This window comes from Passer domesticus, chromosome 3 (assembly GCF_036417665.1).
Source record: "Passer domesticus isolate bPasDom1 chromosome 3, bPasDom1.hap1, whole genome shotgun sequence".
In the NCBI taxonomy this organism is placed as follows: domain Eukaryota; kingdom Metazoa; phylum Chordata; class Aves; order Passeriformes; family Passeridae; genus Passer; species Passer domesticus.
The window spans coordinates 39,466,659-39,485,028 of NC_087476.1; the positions used below are offsets into that span (position 1 = coordinate 39,466,659).

The 18,370-nt window shown below is 35.7% G+C and overlaps 1 protein-coding gene across 1 annotated transcript; it reads left to right on the forward strand.

The window, feature by feature from the left end:
* Positions 1 to 62: 62 nt before the first annotated feature.
* On the forward strand, positions 63 to 17,826 carry MANEA (mannosidase endo-alpha). Its single transcript, XM_064412706.1, has 5 exons — positions 63 to 162; positions 5,199 to 5,791; positions 9,150 to 9,259; positions 11,517 to 11,593; positions 12,846 to 17,826. The coding sequence occupies exons 2-5, from the start codon at positions 5,242 to 5,244 to the stop codon at positions 13,480 to 13,482; spliced, it is 1,374 nt and encodes a 457-aa protein (XP_064268776.1). The 5' UTR covers positions 63 to 162; positions 5,199 to 5,241; the 3' UTR covers positions 13,483 to 17,826.
* The last annotated feature ends 544 nt before the right edge of the window (positions 17,827 to 18,370 follow it).

Consider the following 18,370-nt stretch of genomic DNA (forward strand, 5'->3'; position numbering starts at 1 on the left):
CACAGGATAACGGGGCCCGGCCGCCGCCGCTCTCTCCGCGCATGCGCCCCGGCAGGCGCACGCGCAGCCGCCCCGCCCCGGCCCGGCCCGGCCCGCGCGGCTCCCGCAGGGGCAGCCCCCGCGCGCGCGCGCGCCCGCCGGCAGCGGCCCTGCCTCCCGCGGGTGAGTAAGGACCGAGCCCCGGCCGGCCCCGGGCGCTGGGGAAGGGCTCCTCGGGGCTGGGACACGCCGGGAGAGGAGGGCACGGCGCCCACCCCCACCCGCAGCCGCTGTCAGAGGGGCCGCGGCGGCCCCCGGGTGGTGCTTTCCCTCCTCCCTCCCGTGGAAGCCTCGCCGCGCCTCCCGCCCGCGGCTGATGCTGCTCTGGTGGCGGGGCCGGCGCTTGGTTCCGCAGAGTGGGAGAGAAGCGTGAGCGCTCGGAGCTCGCCGGCTTGCTCCGGGCATGGGGCAGCGCAGGCAGCTGGGTCTGCTCCCCGCCCTTGCCTCCTGTCGTCGAGCAGCCTGGCTCTGAAGTGCCCGGGGAGCTCCCGGTGAGGGCCGGCTGAAGGTCGCTTTCTCTGTGTTCCCATGTCCTTTAGAAACAAGAGCAGGCTGGCATGTTGAAGGCAAATACTCCTACAGCAAACAATCCAGAAGGATTGTGTCTTGTTGCTACTTCTGTCTTTCTTAAATGCAAATTACAATTTCTGTTTTCTGGTTGTCAGATTTTAAATACCTTTTTCTAAACTGGGTAGTCCAAAAAGAAACCTTCTCTCATTGGGAGTGTTTAAAAATGTACCTTTTGAGCATGTAACACATCTGTGAAGTGTCTGCATGCCATACCTCGTGTTTTCTTACATCTGTAATGATTTTCAAGCTATTTTTTGAAAAAGGCTTTAGAAAAAGACTTTTCATATAGAGAGAGTTTTTGAGAAGTTCCCTGGTTCTTTCTAATACTAGAATTACTCACAAGGTTCCCACGCATACAGTCAGCTTCTGCTGCTGTTTAGTCTTTGTGATCTCCAGATCAGAATGTGCTGTGTAAATGTGGTGTTTTTAACACTTTAACCACTCCTCACCTGGTCAACCACTTGAAAACTGAATTCATGTTTTTAGGTGCACATCTGCACTCTAGCTCCAGAATCAGGGCTTTATGGCCTAGGTCTAGAGCTGATCTGTCATTTCAGAGTTTTCAGTTTCTTTGAGCTGGGAAAACTTAGTAGAAAGTAAATTTAGGTAACTTAGCTCAGAAGCTTTGATCCCATCCATGAGCTGCCAGCATCAGTGGCTTCTGGATGACGTTACACTTGATCAATAAAATCAGATTTACAGAGCTCTCCCCCATATTGCATTTCCATTTGTTATGGTTAAGGAACACCAGAGCAAATAAATTATAGTATTTGCTGAACTAGATAAATCTGTTTTATCTGAACCTAATGTGTTTGCATAGTGTATTTCTCTTTTGGAACTTGTAAAAGTGAAAAAGCAACCCACTGGGCAGGGCACTGAAACTTGAGTTGCCTGACCAAAATTATCTTGAGCAATTAAGCATCCCTTTCACCCACTTTTTTTTTTAATTGCTTTTTCTTCTCTGACTAAAGAAACATTCTTTATTGGGGAAACACAGCAGGGGAGGAAAAGCTCATCATCTGTACATCTGAATGCTTTTTTCGTCATACAGTGGAAAGGGCAAACAGAAGATTTCCCTGCACAGTAACTTAAGGGTATAAAAAGCAGTAGTGAGGGAGAGAAAAAAAAATCATTGGCAGGTAAGAGCTTGAGACATTCAATTGATTGTGTGGAACAGTTAGGGAGATACTTTGGATTTTTTCATAGACTCTTTTTTTCCTTCTTCATGAAGGAGTTGTTTTAAGAAGAACAGCTGGAAATTTTGCCTACTGTGATGAATGTCATGCTATTTATTACCAAAAAACCCAAATTAATTTGGAACAGAGATAATCGTAATGGGATAGACTTACATGTATTTTGTGCTTTAATTCTGTATTGTCACTTACAAACTTTACTTTACAAGAAAGTAAAACAACTGTATCAGATGTTTTGGGTTTTTTCGAGAAGAGAACTGGATGTTGAGGAAATACAGATTTTTGACTTTCCCCAGTAAAGCATCATATTTTTCTCATGTTATGAAGGTAACTACTATCTGTATTCATTAAAGGAGAAACTCTGACCTGTTACAATGTTTTTATTTTTCTTTTAAAATTTATTCAGTAGTCAAGAGAAAGAGCCCTACATTTTTGTCTGGTATACCTATATGTGTCAACAAACATGGAGTTTGAATTCAAAAGCTCCTGAGTCAGGGCAACTGCATGTATGATCTTAACGTTCATAAAGCTGAAGTTATTCAGTCTTTTTGCTACTGAGAAAGACAATTGCTGTTAGGTCTGAGTGCACCCAAAAGTCCAAGGCAAGATACTTCTAAGTCTATAGAAGTGATATGTACCTCAGTAAATTGCAGTCAGACTCTAAAATTTGAATGTCCACAACAAATGGAAAATCACAGCTATGCTTTGTCTAATGACTGTTGAATCAGAAATGCATTTTTAAGGTTTTTTCACTCCCAAGGGTAGACATAACTTCATGTAGCTGTTTCACGGGCATGTTTGCTCAGTCTGTTTCCCCAGTATTGCCATTCTGCTGTGGCACTAGCATGGATGAGGGTCGTTTATCTGTCACTGTCTCTGAAAAGTAGATCTGAGCAAGATTAAATGATACATGAAGCACTGTAGCCCTTTGATGCAGCTTGTACAGTATAGGTGTCTATGCCAGGTCTGAATTATGTTGTCATCATTGAGACTGATGTCTCCCCAAAACACAAGCCTTTACCATAGATATCACTTACTTGTTCTAGAAATTTTGCACTTTGACGCTGAGCCTCTGTATGAGCATAGCAGAAGTTCATAACATGGTATGGTAGACCAAGGTCTGTCTCAATGCTGGTCAAATGCTAGTGGGCATGCTGTTTATCTTTTAGTGTACTTCAATGGTGAGTATTCCATATAAAAAAATACTTGTTGAAATAATAGCATGGAGCACCAAGATCAATTCCTGGTGCTTCAGGCGAATGACTTAATGGTAGTGAAGTCATTCTAAACAGGAGGCATTGAGTAGCTGATACATCAACCAAGAATGAAAAGGAACAGCTTCTTTGATAGGGAATAAGAAAACCCAAATGACAAACCTTGTGAACATTGCAAACCTTGTGACATTGCAGTCATGAATTCTTTTTCACACAAGAGATAAAATAATTGCAGACATAGTTTATCTCTGGCAGTCCTGTGTGTTGTTTAATGAAGATCAGTGGCATTTAATTTAAATTAAATGGAATATATTAATGCATTAGTCAGATGAATAATATTGTTTCCTTTAAAAAAATACTAACCCTTCAGAAAACTTCAGTTTATCTAATCTGAAAATTGAGTTAAATTACCAGGTAGAGGTAGCATAATATACTAGGAAAAAGACTGAAAAGGTAATGAAAAATAGCAGGAGCAGTTTGAGTGCATTTGAAGTTAATGTCTTATTAAAGTAAGATGTTCTGTATTCCAAACAATCTCTGACAGAATTGTAAAATCGTGGGGATGGATTGTTAGCTACAGAAAAAGAACCTGTAATTTGACATTAAGCGATGTGAAATCCTGTAAGCATGTATGCTGTAAAATCGTTTTCCCTGACAGTAGCCAAACGTATGGTTTCAGAATCCAGTTGGGCAAAATGAACAACATCATTTTCATAGTCTTGCCTTGTTCCATCTGTTCTTTGTTGGCTTTAGTGCTGTGATTCTCATTCAGCTGAGTTCACTCTCTAACAACGTAAAAGTGCATTGGGATTTTGTTGTTTATTTTTGAATGTTAACTGGGTTTTGCTCTTAAGGTAAATGAATGCCCTTACCAAATGAATTCCAGAAGTTAGACAGTAGGATGAATGGATTAATATTGGAAATGGAAGTGTAATAGTGCTAATCCAATTCAGGCTGTATTGTTAAAAAACATATTCTAAAATTGCTTATCTAAAATTATCATAGCAGTAGTAAGCACCATATTGTGACAACTGAACTCTGTGTTAATGCACTATAACATTGATAGGAAACTAAAGTCAAATAATTTACAAGTATTTTAAAACTACTTGTGTATATCTCAATAAATTAAAGTAAGATTCTACAATTTGGAGGTCAGCAACAGAAATGCATATCACAACTATACTATGTCTAATGACCTTTGAATCAGAAATTTATTCTTAGATTTTCCAGTTTATTGTTGTCAGTTTTATGCATAACCTATTCCACATAATTCTGTGATAACCTAAATTTTGTTAATCCTTTTCTCTGGTTCTGTTGTGATAATGTTGTACAGGAATTGAAGTTATAAATAAAATAATCAGGACTTCCATTATACTGATTTTCTTCCCCCTAGTTTCATGGTTCAAATCTTGCTGTGTACCATTGGTCTTGTTTTGAATTTAGTCCTGGAACACTACATGAAGTGTCAGGCAGCTGTGACATTGTACTAACTGGCTGCCAGCAGCTAACTTGCAGCCTTTCTGCTTGAGCTGCATCCTTAATGCTATGCTGTTTTTTGTTTACGTGATTCAGAAAAAAAATTAAAATTTTAGATCTCTAAAGTTGTAAAGCATCGAGGTTTCAAATTTAGTTTGCCAGAGTATTTTGTTAATATATATTTGTTAATAGAACACAGAGTGCTTCGTTTCAAGCCAGTAAATAGGTTAGTAAATGAAACCTGCATTCTGAATATAAGCTGTAGTTCTGTCATACTCCATTTTGTTATTTAGTCTTGTTCTGCTATGTTATTCTCCTTTCATGGCTTCTGCTTTTTACTTCTATTTTCTTTATTATTGCTACCTGAATAGCACTTACAAAACATTCTGATATAATGTAACCAGAATTCCCATTTCATGGAATTTATCTGGGTTAGGATAAAAATTAAGTACAAAAATAAAATACTTTATAAAATACTTGACTCCTTGGTGGTAGGACCTCAGATTGTGACACATGTTCTCAAAGAAAGAAATGGGATTTTGTTTGTGTACCCCACCCTCCACAAAGTCTGTTAGTTCTGAGGTCAGTGTATGCAGCACATTTGTCTCTTGTTATTTCTATTATGTAGAGATTTTATGAAGCATTTCATACTGCTGAATACTAGGTAATACGAAATCTGACTTGAAAATATTTGTCTTTTGATCAGTTCCGGCCAAAATCCTTCTGTTGGGATTCTGAACTATGACATCATGGCAAGATTTCGCAGAAGAACGTGCATCATTTTGTTGCTTTTTATTTTGTTTATTTGCTCCATAATGATGGCTTTGAAGACTCTGAGACCTGACAGAGCTGGCTTTGGGGATCCATTTGGACTTGGTTTGTTGCCAGAGCTTCAACAGCGTTCAGTGCTCTTAGACAGTAAACAGAACTTGCTAAATAGGGTTCAAGGAGAACCTGTAACACGTGTCAGTAATTTGCATAGTATGGCTGTCAATACTATGAAAGCATCTATGTCTCCAGTAAAAAAGCTGGAAGAGGAGCTTTCTTCTCCTAATTATAACTTTCACATATTCTACTATACGTGGTATGGCAATCCACAGTTTGATGGTAAATATATTCACTGGAATCATCCATTATTGCCACATTGGGATCCCAAAATTGCAAACAATTATCCAAAAGGAAGGCATAATCCTCCTGATGACATTGGGGCCAACTTTTATCCAGAACTTGGATCTTACAGTTCCAAAGACCCTACTGTCATAGAAGCCCACATGAAGCAAATGCGTACAGCTTCAACTGGTAATGAATGTTAACATTTCAGCATGTTGTTCATTTATCCATTTATGCCTTACATCTGTGAATGAGGGCAACTGAGCTATCCTTCTGTTTTTCTGTGTAATTCAGGAAATGTCTGAAACTAGTAAATGTCTTTATATCTCTTAAGTTTTAACCCCCAACTGAAACCTACATCTTCAGGGCTGTGTCGGATGAGTGTAACAGCACAGAAACGTAGGAATGGTGTTTGTAATACTGTAGGTACATGTTTTTTGTGACTTACTGCTAAACGTTGTAGTGAATGAAAAAAACAGAAACCTCGACTGGAATATATTGTCTGTGTATTTTATTTTTAGAGATGAATACTTCAGTTTAAAGAACAGGTTTCAGTAAAACATACTAACATGGTTAAGGAGCAGCCTGTTCAAATATGAGTGTTTTTTTTTTTCCTCTGAATGCTGTGTGTGTGCAATAACAATTATGTATTAATTTGTTACTGTCCAAAAATATCTTCTTTCAATACAAATTGATGTTTGCTTTTTTCTAAATAAGGTGAACTGTATACATAAGAATTATTCAATATATTTTTTGGTGTTGTTCCTTGTTGTTGGGCTTTATGGTCCTTTTTATGTTAATCTTCTTTAAAATAAGCAGTCATATAGGCTAATACTGAACTCTGAACAGTTTCTGTTCTGGAACAACATGACCAAAGCTCATAGCATTATTGATACTGCTAATCACCTTGTATTGAATCTCCTTCATTCACCTGATCATTAAACTTTAATGTAATTGTTATATTTTGATTAGCGATGTTTACTTGTGTAGTGTTTACTTCTTGGTTGTTGTTATCTTGTGGGTTTTAACCTAACCTTTATTTTATACAAGAGTTAATACAAACATAGGAAATTCCTCTCCCTCTTCAGTAATATAACTCCATCAACAGGAGTAACAAGACTGTTGCAGAGAAATCTCAGATACAATTTGTCAGTAAGCACTGTTTTAGTCTTATCTAGAACAAAATAATTTATGATATTGTGATGAAGGCAAGGGGAACACTTGCTGCTTTAGAAGAATATGTGATGTTTCTCATCCTCTTAATACAGATGTTTAAGAACATTGTACTGCTGGTGAAAAAGGTGCCAATTACGAGGAAAAATGCTTTGCATAATAATTTTTTTTAGTAACTTCAGCTAGTTTTCTATTTAAAACTCAGCAATGTGAATGAGTAGTTCAGACTTCCTGTGACACTCTTGGTAACATAACTGATATTTCTAAAGAGTCACTTTTTTCCTGCTGTTATTCTGACTTAAGGATTTAAGTACAATTGAATTTGTTTTCTTCCATCTAGATTTGACTAGGATAAATCATCAACTTTTTTTTTTAAAGTATTGTACTTTGCTCATTTTTTGTGTACTATGAGGCTGACTGTTTACAGTTTCTCCTTTTTCTCTCTTAGCCAGTGTCTCATCCATGGCTGTATTTTACAGTCACATAATCATTTTTTCTAGCCATTTTTGAGGCTTTATCAAGGAGCTTATGAAAAAAGATAAATGTAAGTGGTTCTTTCAGCAAATATTGTCTAATGATTGAAGACATATAAGAGATTGGGGCAACAGAAGTCTCATGCAGTGCTTCCCTGTATTCTTCTTATAATTTACAATTCTTATGTAATAATTTCCTAATATATTACAGATTAACACAGTAAATTTTATTAATGAGATTGCTTAGGGAAACTTATTTTTTTGCACCAGCATTTTTTTGTGATAGTCCACTTTTGTTTTTTAGTGACTATTCTGGTTTTAAAAATTTATGACATTGTTTTTAGTGTTAAGACCATCTTTTTTTTTTTTGACTCTTTAAGTGGACATAACTTTATTTTTTAACCACAGGAAAGAAAATGTGTAGTAGTCTTTCTCTGGAAAAGACCAATGCAAATGTGAATTTAGCTTCCTTTATCAACAGTTCTGTCTCCTGGGCTTCTACATATTTCCTAAAGGTGTAAAAGAGGGTCTTGTCAGATGTATTCAAGATATCCAGATTAGTTACTGTTCTGTTTGTCCTTTACTCATTTGCATTTAATCCTTTTCTTTTGTGTGAAATAAAAGATAATACGATAAAATGCAGTAAAATTTTGCTTTCCTTGAGCAGACTGTCTCTTGTGATTACCTGTTATTTGTGATTTTGTTTTTGATAAAATGCAGAGATAATGTTCCTAAGGGTAGTTAAAAACTCCCTTCTCTGTGTGGCGAGTGCAAATTTCTGGTTTGGATATTGTGTGATTATGTATTCGTTGTAACCTATGGTTTCTTATTCCTAATTTTGGAATTGTTTGTTGGAAGTTGGTGGTCAGAAATGTTATAATGTTAGTAAAGTAGATGGAATTTAGAATATGTACTTCCCTAGCTTAGTGGATTTATTAATTTACTTAAATCATTACCTAGTTAAAAAGAACCACATTGACTTATTCTTCTGTATGTTCTAAATAGTATTGCTAGGAAAATATTCCTACATCAGTGTTTCATGTATTTCTTTCAGATTAGCTTCTTTTTGATCTTGTTTCCAGCTGTGCATCTAAAAGATCCAATCTGTTTATTTTGACAGTATTTTATTTTAGAAGGAAAGGGTTTTGCCTTTCTGAAGAGTGTCTTCTTTTGCTTTCTTGGAGAGCATCAGAAAAATTTACAGTATGAAGAAATGTTATTTGTTGTCTTTTTTCTCCACAGCACTGGTAACATCCCTAAATTATTGAGAGTTACTCAAGCATTTTTGAAGATAATAAATTTAAAAACTAATTTCACATGCTTGGAAGGATGGATTACACCATAGTAACTGTACCAGCAAGAAAGAAGATTGTGGGATTGAAGTCACTGCTTCTAGTAGTAAATGCTTGTTTTGTATTTGAGCCAGAGGTACAAGGAAGAAATAAGATGGGGAATACAGTTCTATAAGATAAGAATCTCCTTCATCACATGCACAGCTCTCATCTCTTAACTGTTCTGTGACCCATGTATCTTGATACTTTCTGACTGTATCATGGCGTAGCTATAATGCCTTAGAGGGGAGCACTCTTCTCTAGCCTGAAGATTGAAATGCTGTGCTGAAAAGTGGGAGGGAAGAGTTCTTAAATGTTAGGCTTAGGACACTGAGTACAGATTTGTTCCCTTGACAAATGATCTAACCACTGTTTGTTTTACAGTCCTGTAAAGAGAGAAGTTAAAATCCACTCTGAGAATACTGAGATTTCTGTAACTGATTTAAAAGTAATTTTAGATTGATTTATTTTATGTAGATTTCACATCAATCATTTTAACTCATGACAATGTTACAGTATACCTATAATATGTTAAACAACATGATTTAAAGCTCCAATTTTTATTTTCAGGTGTAATAGTGCTTTCATGGTACCCACCAGGTATGGCAGATGAAAATGGAGAGCCAACTGATGATTTGGTTCCAGTTGTTTTGGACCATGCACACAAATATAACTTAAAGGTAAGATATTTCTAGATTCATGTAAATGGACTAATTAAGAAAGTAAACTTTACTGTTATATTGTGCTTCTTTTTGGTTATGGAAGCCTTTGAATTGCACTGAACTTAGGTAGGACCTGAGTAATATTCCCTTATAAGCAGAACAAGTGTCCTCTGCTTTAGCTTGCAGAATCTAAGACATAATGTTATGGATTTTTATTCTTTTCTAACTTCTTTTCAGAAAACAGTTTTTAAAATAAGACATTATGTTGTTTTCCAGTGAGTCTTGGGAGTTGAGGGAATTATTATATATATTCCAAAATACTGTGAAATACAGTGAGCTATAAACTAAGAACCTTTGAGAAAGGAGAAGGACTTATCTTCACTTATTATTTCATAACTTTCTAGCACCTGATCATAGAGGTCAGGAGTGAGCATCTATGAGGAATAAAGACAGATTTGGAATATCTAGTTTGAATAAATATCTTTATTCCAGAATGTACCAGAAACACTTGCCTTGGACTGTAAGGTCAGAGAGATGCTGCTTGGACTTTAGGGCTACTTCAGGGCATGACAGGATAGAAGGGCTAAGTTACTGACTTCTTGAAATAGGTGAAATATCAAGTCAGTTAAAGATTGCATGAATTGATCAGTAGAATCTTAAATTGTGGTTTGCTTTTGTTTATTTTTAGAATAAAACTTGCATTTCCTTTTTGTGATAATAAAAGTGTATATTTCATTTTTTTCTCTCCCAAGTAATAATTTTGAGTTTTTAAGTAGCTGCATATGTTTTGTCTCTGGAGTGTGCTGTCTGTACCATGTACTGAAAACACAGGCTGTTCATCTGCCCAGGTTTTAGTTGGTTAGCAAGTTGCAGATTCTCAGTAAAATGTCCTGTCACTGGGGGTAACTGTAAATTCCGTAGCAAGCAGGAGGAAAATAGGATGATTAAATCACATACAGAAGTAATTTTGAAACTATTAAAAATACTGTGTGATTTGCATTATAGCTTGCACTCTATCTACTAATAAATTTCTAAAAAGATAGAAAAAGGTATTATCCTTTCCCAAAATTTTCAGACCATCTAATAGAGGTTGCTCTCACCTAAAAGAACTTGTTAGCATTCAAGTCTCAAAGGAGTCAACCAAGGAAGGTACAGTTGTGTGTAATAGTGTGATAATGATTGCAGTATGAATGAAGCTGCTGTTACCACTTGGAAGAATTACTGAAATACAGATATTCAGTATAGATATTTCAGGAAGCGCTGCCTTCACTGTAATGTTTTTAAGCTTTCTTGCACTAGTAAGTTATTGTAATAAGTGTTAGGAGTCTCAGTAGACCAAAGCCAATATACAAAATACGTTTTGGTTATATCTGCTAAATAGAAGTCTGGGAGAAGATATGCCCTTCTGATTTGCCTGGTTTTCATAGTTGGAAATGAAAGATGAAATTATAGTGCTTTTCAGCCTCTACTGTCAGTGATTTAGTCTAAGTTATTTTTCTATAGTTTTTACTTAATAGAGAGGAAGATTGGCTCTGCAGTGGAAATTTTCTACTGTTGCAGTTGTCAAAGACTTTATTAAATACATTCTGCTCTAAAATTGCTTCTGAAGAAGTTTTTGCTTTGATTAATGTAATGTATTTTTCCATGATTGTCTATTTTGAAAACAAATTCATTTTTACATTGGAATTCACACATACTGGTTAATCAATTCCATAAGCTCCAAGCTTGACATTCAGAGCAATAGCAGTACATTATATTAGATTTAGTTCCAAGAGCTTGTTGCTGTTGATAAATCTATAAAATTCTAAATTAAAGTTTTCATTTTGCATGTCTTAAAATGTATTTTGACTCTGAAAACTATCCTTGGAGCATTATCTTTAGCAGATTTTAGTACATTCATTAGAAATTAAATATTAAAGTGTTTAATATTCTTTGGCATTCAAATAGATAATTATTTTAAGTTTCAGGTTTTGCAGCTTTTTAATTTTTCTGAAGCATGATTACCACTTGCTATAGTCTAGGGTAAACAAAAGCAATGTTCTCTTTTAATGTGAAAAATGTAAGTATTTAATACCAAACTTTCTGGAATTGGAAGCTTCTCTTATCAGTAGTGCAGGAGCTGTACTAGGGTTGGATTGTTCTCAGTATAGACTGATGAAATGTTTGCTCTGTAAAGAATTATATTTTTGACTGGTACTTGCTTCATCTAAAACCCAGTGCCCACGTATTCAGTAGTGCTTTATGTTTGTGTTGCTGTTATGTTTTCATCTTTCAGGTCACTTTTCATATTGAGCCTTACAAAGACAGAGATGATCGCAGCATGTACCACAATGTCAAGTACATCATTGACAAGTGAGTTTTTTCAGAATGGTGTCCTCAGGATTTCTTATCTGCTGGTTTAGAGGACTTCTGTATATGAGCTAAAGCTTGTAAAATTATATAATAATGTCTTCTGAGACTGAAGAAAACTAAAAAGAACTTTGTTTATATTTCAGTGCTGCAAAAATCAGTCTTTTTTTAAATACTGAAGTGTGAATTTTACATAGATTGTCAAATTTAAATTGCTTTCAGCATTCTTTAATATCATAAGTCATACTTTAGATACTTCAGATTAGACACATGATCTATAAATTAAATAAAACATACATTTTGGTAATGACAAACTAGCAGATAGAGCTTTATTGTGTTGACCTCTAGAGATTTAAATTAATTTCGACAAATTCCGTACATCTACTTGGTGTTTTGCTTATCAGTGCTGCTTAGACTGTCTTTATTTCATACTGAATTAAAGAGTTGCTCTTCAGAGGAAGCTGATAACTGTAGTGCAGTTTGACACTATGTTACTGTCACAGTTTAACCCCAGCCAGCACCTCTGTACCGCCAGCTGTCCCTTACTTCCCTTCCCATCTCCCAGCAGTGGGGAAGTGAATCAGAAGGAAAAGATAAAACTTTGTGGATTAAGATAAGAGCAATATTATGATTGAAACAAAATAGTATTAAGAATTATAATGGAAGAAGAAGGATAGAGAGTAACAGAACCCACGACTAATTGCTCACCACCTACAGAGCAGTACCTGGCCCAGCCCTGGGCAACATTCAGTCCCCTTCCAGGTACTTCCTCAGTTTATATATGGGCATGACATTCTGAAGTGTGGCATATCTCTTCAGCCAGCTTTTCCGCTGTCCTGGCCTTCCTTCCTCCCAACTTCTTGTGCATCTCCTCACTGGCAGAACAGGAGACACTGAGAAGTCCTTGACTTAGGGTAAGCACTACTTAGCAGCAATAAAAAAAGTGCGTTTTCAGTTTTATTCTCATGCTAAATCTAAAAAACCCCACAGCACTGGACCAGCTGTTGAGAACATTAACTCCGTCCCTGCCAAACCCAGGACAGTTAATAATTTGTAGTAGTTTAAAGGTTTTTTGAAGAGTCATTGTTTGATACTTCAGCAAACACTGATCTGAAGGTGGATATGATGTGCTGTGTTTCAAAGTCTGTGTCCTGTCTTTTTAAATTAATTTTTTTGAAAAGTCTTCAGCTCAGATTGTACAACAGTATTTTCCAAATGGTAAATTTTGTCTTAATGATACTTGTTTGCTTTATAGATATGGAAGCCATCCAGCTTTTTACAGACATAAGACCAGCACAGGGAGACTTCTTCCCATGTTTTATGTTTATGACTCTTACGTAACAATTCCTGAAATATGGGCAAATCTGTTAACTGTGTCTGGATCCCAGAGTATTCGAAATACTCCCTATGATGCATTATTCATTGCACTTCTTGTAGAAGAAAGACATAAGCATGACATTCACAGAAGTGGTTTTGATGGAATGTACACGTACTTTGCCACCAATGGCTTCTCCTACGGCTCATCTCATCATAACTGGGCAAGTTTAAAAGCCTTTTGTGACAGTAACAACTTAATGTTTATTCCAAGTGTGGGGCCAGGTTATATCGATACCAGCATCCGACCGTGGAACAACCACAACACCCGCAACCGTGTCAATGGGAAGTACTATGAGACTGCCTTCAGCGCAGCCCTTCTGGTGCGGCCAGAAATCATTTCCATTACATCTTTTAATGAATGGCACGAGGGAACTCAGATTGAAAAAGCTGTCCCTAAACGGACTGGACAGGTGGTTTACCTTGATTATAAACCCCATAAACCAAATGTTTACCTTGAGCTTACTCAGAAGTGGTCTGAGAAGTACAGAAAGGAACAAGAACAGTGGCTTATGTGAGTTATCCCAGCTGCAGTTTCCTAATGCATTGACTGTATTGAGAAAGAAATTGAGAGCTGAAGAATCTGTTATTAAATGTCTTTATTGTATCTTTTGAATGTATATGCACTACTACTGAATTTTAATTCTGAAAAGTAAAAAGATTATGAGAGTATTGGCAATTCTGTCTTACTGGATATTTTAGTTCAAAAATATTCAGGGAAAGCTGTTTGTTGTTCATTTGTGTTTTTTTTTTTAACTTTGTAACTTGCATGCTGATTTTACAGAACATCTGCATGGGATAACGCTACATGACCAAAGTATAACAAAACTCTGTTACAGTTTCTTCCTTCCTTTATTCCTGTAGTTGTGTTTCTAATCAAACTGATGCTGTAATCTAAATCCTTATAGCTTCTTACAGGATGCATGTCTATAGTGTGTAGAATAATCTACATTCATGCTTTTTGATGCTTTGCATATGGAGTTCTTGACATATTACTAGCTTGTGGAAAAAGCACTAAAGAATTATGTGTGATGCAACACCATTGGGTTTTGTTTGGAGAAAAAAAAAAAGTATTTGAAAGAAAGTTCCAAAGAACTGCTGAAAGATTTCTAGTTCTTATAGTTTTTCTGTTTGGTACGTGGTGTAGACTTTTGCAGATTACTGGATACTGCCCAGGAACATTTTTTTTTTCTCTTACTTTGAATTTAAAAAAAAAAAGTTAGAATTAGAGTGGAAAATATTTTTGAGAGGAAAAAACAGCCTATAGATGCAAAAAATTTATTAAAATTTCTATTATTGCTTATTTTCTGCTAATTGCATACACAGATGTGCTTTTTTAAATTACTAGGTTCTCAACCCAGTATCTTACTCGTCCTACAATAACTTAATTGTATGAAATACTTTTTTTGTTTCTGATTTAGGAGCAACCTAGTTTGGTAATGAGAGCAACTACCCATTTGTTTAATTTGAAATCTGAGACTTCTCTTTTTCACCTAGTCCATTTGGTTGTTTCTGCATTCAGAATTGTAAATACTAAAATCTTGCTGTTATTCAGACAAGCACCCTACCAATGCTACCTGTAAGACTGTGGTGTGGCTGGAAATGAGTATTTCCTAAAAATCTCATCTGTTAAATGTTGTGATTATTAATTGGCATTTTTTTATGAGGTTTGAAAGGTCCAATCACGCAGACATACCTCCTCAGCAATACATTTTTTTGGAATTTTCATAGAATTTCATAACAAAGTTGTGAACTTTGGAATAGTAGAAATTGCAGTGCTTTTGTTCATTTGCAGGAAATGTTTAATCTTAGCTGAGTGGATTCTTTCTTAGTTGTTTATTTTATTTTTTTTAATCAGCATATACGGTTCTGATCCTGTGTTTTAGTTCATATGCTCAGACTGTTGTGACCACTACTAACAGCTAGAATTCCACTCATGTCAGCAGAACTCATGAAAATTGCACTCTTTACTCAGATCTCACTGTAATGTGTTTTTTAAGTGGTAAGGTGAATGTGAGGACTTCTATTAAAAAAGAAACCAAGCTAATATATTTTTTCCAGAAAACTTTTTCATTCCAAATAAATGTAAACTAGTTACCACTACAAATTTCTAGTCTTTCTGGTATGAAAAAGGTTTGTTTATATATATCTTACTTTTTTACAGTTCATTTTTTTTTGTCATTTCTTTGTGCTTGTTCAAGTGATGAGGTGTCATCTAATGCCCTCAGCTGCTTGAAAAAATGCAGAAATTGGATGGCAGATATATAACCTGGCATGTTGAAATGTGCCTCCAGAGTTACTGGAGTGTTATTAATCTCTCTTCATTTTTTTTTAGTTTTCCTATTGCATTTCTGCACAGTCTGGAATGCCTCTGAAAGAAGTGTTTACTAATGCTTATTTTGTTTTGCTATACTCAGGTGGGTAAATGGACATAGGTATGACCACAGTCAAAAAATAGTGTCTGAGATGTAAAAAGCACTTGTTAGACTTTTACCTCTTCCAAGTTAACTACTCCCTTTTTTATTGTACTTACTTTTTGTATTATTTTACTGTAAATCCCTTAAATAGCTATACATAACTCATTTTTATAATTTGTGGTATGCCCAGAGTCCTTATATTTATTTTAAATGTGAGGGAACAATTAAATGTTTCGAATATGTTATTAAAAAATCTTCCAAAATTAAACCTTTTGAAAGGACAAGTATCTTTGTTTTCCCTATGCTTAAACTTTTGTCATCCACTGGTCTTTTCTCACTGTAGTTTTCTGAGCACTTTACTGGTCTTGACAACTTTGCACTCACCTTTCGGCCCTTACTTTCTCCTAGTGGCAGTTTGTTTTCTCTGACTGTGAAAGTCACTTCTTTTTTGCTGTGTATAGAAACATTGAAATCTGTTGTATGGTATTACACAACTGAGGTGATCTATCTTGTTTTAAGTGCAGTTTATGGTAACAATGGATCTCCATTACTCTGAAAGACTTCTGGGATTGCTGTAAAGGTATAATTTAACCATTGTCATGAAGTGGTTGGTCCATGGCACACTGATGTCTAATAGGACCTTCAGAAGAATTTATAGAATTTCTCTAGAAAAGAATGAAAATTAAGTGCCTAGAAATTCATCACCCCTGAACACTTACTGTATTTTTATGTGCTTGATGTGATTTAAAACATAAATATGCAACCTCACGTAATATTTCAGAGTTGAGAATTTGATGATCCTAAAGAAAGCTGATGGAATAGCAGCTACTAGAGCTATCCCACCTGCCTGACTAAAACTTTCTCTGTACTTAAAGCAAATCAATGTGCTGCTTCTTGTCATAGGGAGTGGAGAGTTTTCCTTATGGACTGTTGCTGCAGTCATGATACTTTTTTGAAATTTGAGTAAAAATAGGTCTCTGGGAAAGGATTTTTACAAATGCAAAGGAATAAAATGGTTACAAGGGCACAGCTAAAAGGGGCAAGGAAGGACAAAAGTGATTGTATTTAAGAGGTGGTTACTCCAAGCTTTAAGATTAGAGTAGAGAAAAAAAGGGGTCTCCAGTGTGCAACCAAAATTGAGAGGCAGGGAAAAACATTTGTAATGATCTTGAGATTTGAAATAGATTTAAGGAATATCTAGATCACATTTCACTTTGGTGTCCCAGCGGTTTTACTTCTTGGCTAACTGGAAAAAAAAATACTGTAATGACTGTTTTTAGTATTTTTACACTGGTGAAATGCATTTGATTCGTTATTTCATAGTACATAAAGTGATATGGGAAGTTTTAATAGAGATTGTGCCATGTTATGCCTCTGCAAATACAGGCATACCTGAAGTGATCAATCACATACTACAGACTGAGTATCACCAGGGGATAAATGGCTTCTAGTCAAGGAGCAAGTCCTTGTGGTAAAAAGAGAACATATTTTTAAAAGAAAATCCATAGGTTCATTTCTGCTTCTGTGAATTACGATCAAGTAAATTGTTTTAGTTCTGTGAGCTGTCTCAGAACTGAAGCTTAGTGCATCAACTCTGAAATAAGATGTGTATTAAATCTTGTATAGTAGTGCATGTCTGTCAGATCTATAATCTTGTACTGAATTTTGTGGGCAAACGTGCTGATGCTGTTACTGTTTTAGTGGCAAGCTGTAGATTATTGTGAATATAGTTTCTGCACTGATGTTCATCGTATTTGTCTCGTGCATTTGTTTTGAGATTCCAATAATTTGTTTCTTAAGAGGTTGTTGAAGCTGAAGGTTCTTCAGTGGAAACATTTTTGTTACGAAATTTGATATGTATATTCTCTGCATAGTTTGAATTAACACATTTCACACATGGTGAAATGAGTTAAAAACATCTCTCAGGAGTGTTTTCAGCTCTCTGGGCACATGGATAAGGACTTATTGTGATTTAGGGCTCTTCTTTTTCAGAATCTCATGAACATAAAAAGAAGAAATAAAGAATTTATAAACAAATTGTTTGCCACTGAATACAAGATAAAAATCTCTCTCCCGGTCCTACAAGTACTTGTCTTCATCTTTCTACTTCAGAAAGATTGTGTCAATGTTTTTGGTTTTTTTATCTTTTACTTTTGACCAGCACATTAAATGTTCTATAAATATCTAAAGTGACTGTATTTCTAAGTTTTCATAGTTGGAATATTTGGTAAAGAGAATCTACAAGATTAGTGGCATGGCAGGAAAGCCTGATGTGAATTTCATATTGTATAGGTGAATTTGTTGTGAATGGATATTGTGTCTTTATATGAATTGAACACAAATAAAAATACCTTTCTTTTAATACCCTACATGGCTGTGACAGAGATGAATTTGCTTACCTAAAAATAAAAAATGTTCATGTGTCTATTTCGATATGTGCATATACCTGAAGTAATTATTTTTAAAGTAATATGTCATTGTAATAAAATTACAGACTGGATTCTGCTACTTTTAAGTAAGCAATGGTTTTAATCTGTGATATTTACAGAAGACCTTTTTGCTTACGAATGTTTTCATGAATAATAAATATATGTCCAAAAATTGTGATTTTTAAAGGAATGTGTGATAGTGGGGTCTTTTCATAATATGAGTTTAAAAAGTTTATTTTTCTATTATTATGTTTGTGTAGAATTTATTAGACTGAAAACAACAGGCTTATCACAATTTTTTTTTTTAATAGACAATACTAAAGTTTTCAGGCCTAATTTTATTCCATCTTGTTAGGGTGATGAGTTTACTACTGCATGATATTGCAAGTGTCTTTTGAGTCCTGAAGTATATGTTGACGAAGTAAAACTGAAGTTTGCAGTGCATACTGAAGTTTAGGAGGAATGGGCACACAGATAATCAGCCTTGCAGGAGAGTGATTTACAACTGATTACTACAGAAGGGTGAAGTATTTGTTACATTCTGGTAGTATATTGTGCTC